We start from the raw sequence: 3,191 nt of genomic DNA, 5'->3' as shown, positions 1-3,191 counted from the left end.
TGACAAATATAGCATTTGGATGTGCAGTTTAGATTTGACTCATATTTATATATATTTCGATATGTTGTTTCTTTGTATAATGAGCTGAACGATAAGTTTTTACATTTGAAACAATGACTGTGTTTACGAGGTAGAGGAAAGATAATACAGCAAAGTTCTACTGATATTTGTAGGCGCGGTTGCAGAAAGATACGATTATAGGACCAAATTATGGCTGCAAATGACTCAAAAAGCAAATTGGTAAATGACACACTACATAGTTCACAAAAATGAGACATAGCGGTGAATGACACTAAAAATATTGTATCCATTTCGCTTAATTCACTCTCATTCGAGATCACAAGGAAATGCAATGAAAAGGAATGGAACTAATTCAATACCACTTGATGCAAAACACAGATCATTGTACTTTGCAGCACTTCTGCTAATTTAAACTTATAGTATCATTTCATTAGCAAATCAGAGACAGGGATAATTATATTTAATCAGCTTACACCAGGTAATTCAACTCACTAACTCTAGAAAAGAAGAATACAATTCTTTTGAATTATATATAGAAAACAAAATATTATTAATTCAATAACCCAAAAGCCAATAGGCATAACAATGAATTAAAAGGCTGAGAGCAGGCAATACCAAAAGAAACATTGTGAACCATTGATCAACAGCTTAAGCTTTCTCCCATTTGAGAGGCTTCACAACTTCCCATGTGAAGTCTGGGTCATCACGTCCGAAGTGGCCATAGGCAGCAGTCTTCAAAAACCTTCCGTTGCCACCTCTCTTGAGGTCAAGGTTGATAGAGATCATTCCTGGTCTGAAGTCAAAGGTCTCCTTCACAATCTGTAGAATCTCTCTGTCGGGAATCTTTCCAGTTCCATAAGAGTCTACAAAAACAGACAAAGGCTCTGGGACACCGATAGCATATGAAACCTGAACAATGCACCTGCGTGCAAGTCCACAGGCCACAATGCTCTTTGCAGCCTGCCTGACAATGTAAGCACCACTGCGATCAACCTTGGTTGGGTCCTTACCAGAGAAAGCACCGCCACCATGAGCTCCCCACCCACCATAGGTGTCAATGATAATCTTTCGGCCAGTTAGACCTGCATCACCATGAGGTCCACCAATGACAAAACGGCCAGAAGGGTTCAAGTGGAAAATTGTCTTCTCATCCAAGTACTTTGCAGGAACAACAGGCTTGATAACATGCTCCTTAAGATCAGCTGCGATCTCATCGTTAGTGACAGTCTCATCATGCTGGGTGGATATTAGGATAGTGTGGACACGGATCGGGACCATGGCACCATTGTCATTGTGGTATTCCACGGTGACTTGGGTCTTTCCATCAGGCCTCAACCACGCGCAGGTACCATTCTTGCGAACTTCAGTTAAGCGAGCACCAAGCTTGGTTGCAAGAACATGGCTAAGTGGCATCAACTCTGGGGTCTCATCAGTGGCATAACCAAACATATGACCCTGATCACCAGCACCAACCTCCTCTGGCCTCTTGGTCAAATGACCATGAACACCCTGAGCAATATCAGGACTCTGTTGCTCAATATTAACAAGAACCTTGCAGTTGTCAGCATCCAAACCGACATCATCAGAAACAAATCCAATCTCACGGCAAGTATCACGAACAATCTTCTCGTAATCAACAGTAGCCTTGGTTGTGATCTCACCAAAAACCATAACCATGTTGGTCTTGGTGCAGGTTTCACAAGCAACCTTGCTCTCAGGATCCTGCAACAAACAGGCATCTAGAACTGCATCGGAGATCTGATCGCAAAGCTTGTCGGGGTGTCCCTCATTCACAGACTCAGAAGTAAACAAAAAGGTCTCCATTTCTGCAAACCAAAAGCATAATAATTAATCAATAAAAGATCCAAATTTATAGTTATAATATAGCAGTTCAATGTATTACACTTAAAATCACAAGCCCGTAATTTGCTAAATTCATATAAATGAAAGACCAATTAATTTTGAATTGATTGATCTGACCAAGTTCAGATAAAACTATCCTACACTGACAATACAATGTTAATCATCAAACACGCATATACAGATCACCAGATCATAAGTATATATGGAATCATATCCATGTACAAATTACTTTAGCCTACAAATGAGCTAAAAAATCAATAAATTAGTTTGTATTTAAATGAACACAAACGCATATAAACATTTTTATGGTGTAAACTTCGACAGGGGCATGCTAAATTAATTAGAACACGAAAAACGCTTAAATTAACAAACTGCACCAGATCTACAACAATATTTCACCTATTAGCCTTTAATACATGAGGAACCTTGCTCTGTTCTCTTCGAATTTCTATATTTCCCGAAGGCTAACACAAACTCTATACGCATGCCTATTATGTTTATAAATTAATTCTTAATTTATCAAATGAACTAAAACTCATATCAATATTGACCAACAGCGTAACATCTTCAAAATCAATTCATATCAATATTCTCCAGCAGCGTAACGTTTTTAAAATCAATTAGCACCAAATGAACTAAAATTCTTATCAATAATCGTCAGAAAACTATCATTTTCATATCTGCTAGTACCAAATGAACTAAAATTCATATCTAACATATCAATTGCATCTTCAATTAACAACTAATCTCAGATCCATAAACACAATCTTCAACAAAACCACAACAACACTACACAAATCTATACACACAAACAATATGTATGTATAGGGAGAGAAAGGGGAGGAAAGTACCTTGAGAGAGGAGAGAGAGTAAGGGCGTGTTTGGTAGAGTTGTTGTAATAAGCAAACTCTCCTCTAAGCAAAGGTATGAGAATGGCGAGAATAAATGGAGGAGGAGAGGGTGCTTATATAGGGCGAGAGCACACACATTTCTCTTCTCGTGATTTGTGCGAAGAACAGGGCCCACTGTTTTGTGATGGGATCTGAATCAACGGTTGAGATAGAGTGAATTAGGCTGATTTAGAAGCTGTGCCGTTGAGCACCGACGCGTTTATTTCACCGGGTATAGCCGGTGGTTTACCAACCACGACCCTTGCTGTATTTTGGACTCATTTCTGCTGGTTGTAGGTGTACAATCTACTCAATTTCTTGGTGTGATCTTCTCCGGTAATTTGTAATTTCATTATTTTTATTTTAAAAAATGTGTTTGTTTGGAATTAATTTTTAAAAATAAAAACTAGGTATCTA

General features: G+C 38.4%; 1 protein-coding gene across 1 annotated transcript; it reads right to left on the bottom strand.

The window, feature by feature from the left end:
• Window positions 1-425: 425 nt before the first annotated feature.
• Window positions 426-2,803, bottom strand: LOC141677954 (S-adenosylmethionine synthase 5). Its single transcript, XM_074484108.1, has 2 exons — window positions 2,736-2,803; window positions 426-1,847 (listed from the first exon to the last, which is right to left on the bottom strand). Exon 2 carries the CDS (start codon window positions 1,843-1,845, stop codon window positions 670-672), a length of 1,176 nt encoding a protein of 391 aa, XP_074340209.1. The 5' UTR covers window positions 1,846-1,847; window positions 2,736-2,803; the 3' UTR covers window positions 426-669.
• Between the last annotated feature and the right edge of the window lie 388 nt (window positions 2,804-3,191).

The sequence above is a fragment of the Apium graveolens genome, chromosome 8, assembly GCF_009905375.1.
Source record: "Apium graveolens cultivar Ventura chromosome 8, ASM990537v1, whole genome shotgun sequence".
Classification (NCBI taxonomy): Eukaryota; Viridiplantae; Streptophyta; class Magnoliopsida; order Apiales; family Apiaceae; genus Apium; species Apium graveolens.
Note: the sequence above shows the minus strand (reverse complement) of the source record. Positions and strands in the feature narration are given on the sequence as shown.

Bases quoted from the DNA above. Each gene is read 5' to 3' on its own strand.
- LOC141677954 (XM_074484108.1), bottom strand. From the start codon at position 1,845: ATGGAGACCTTTTTGTTTACTTCTGAGTCTGTGAATGAGGGACACCCC.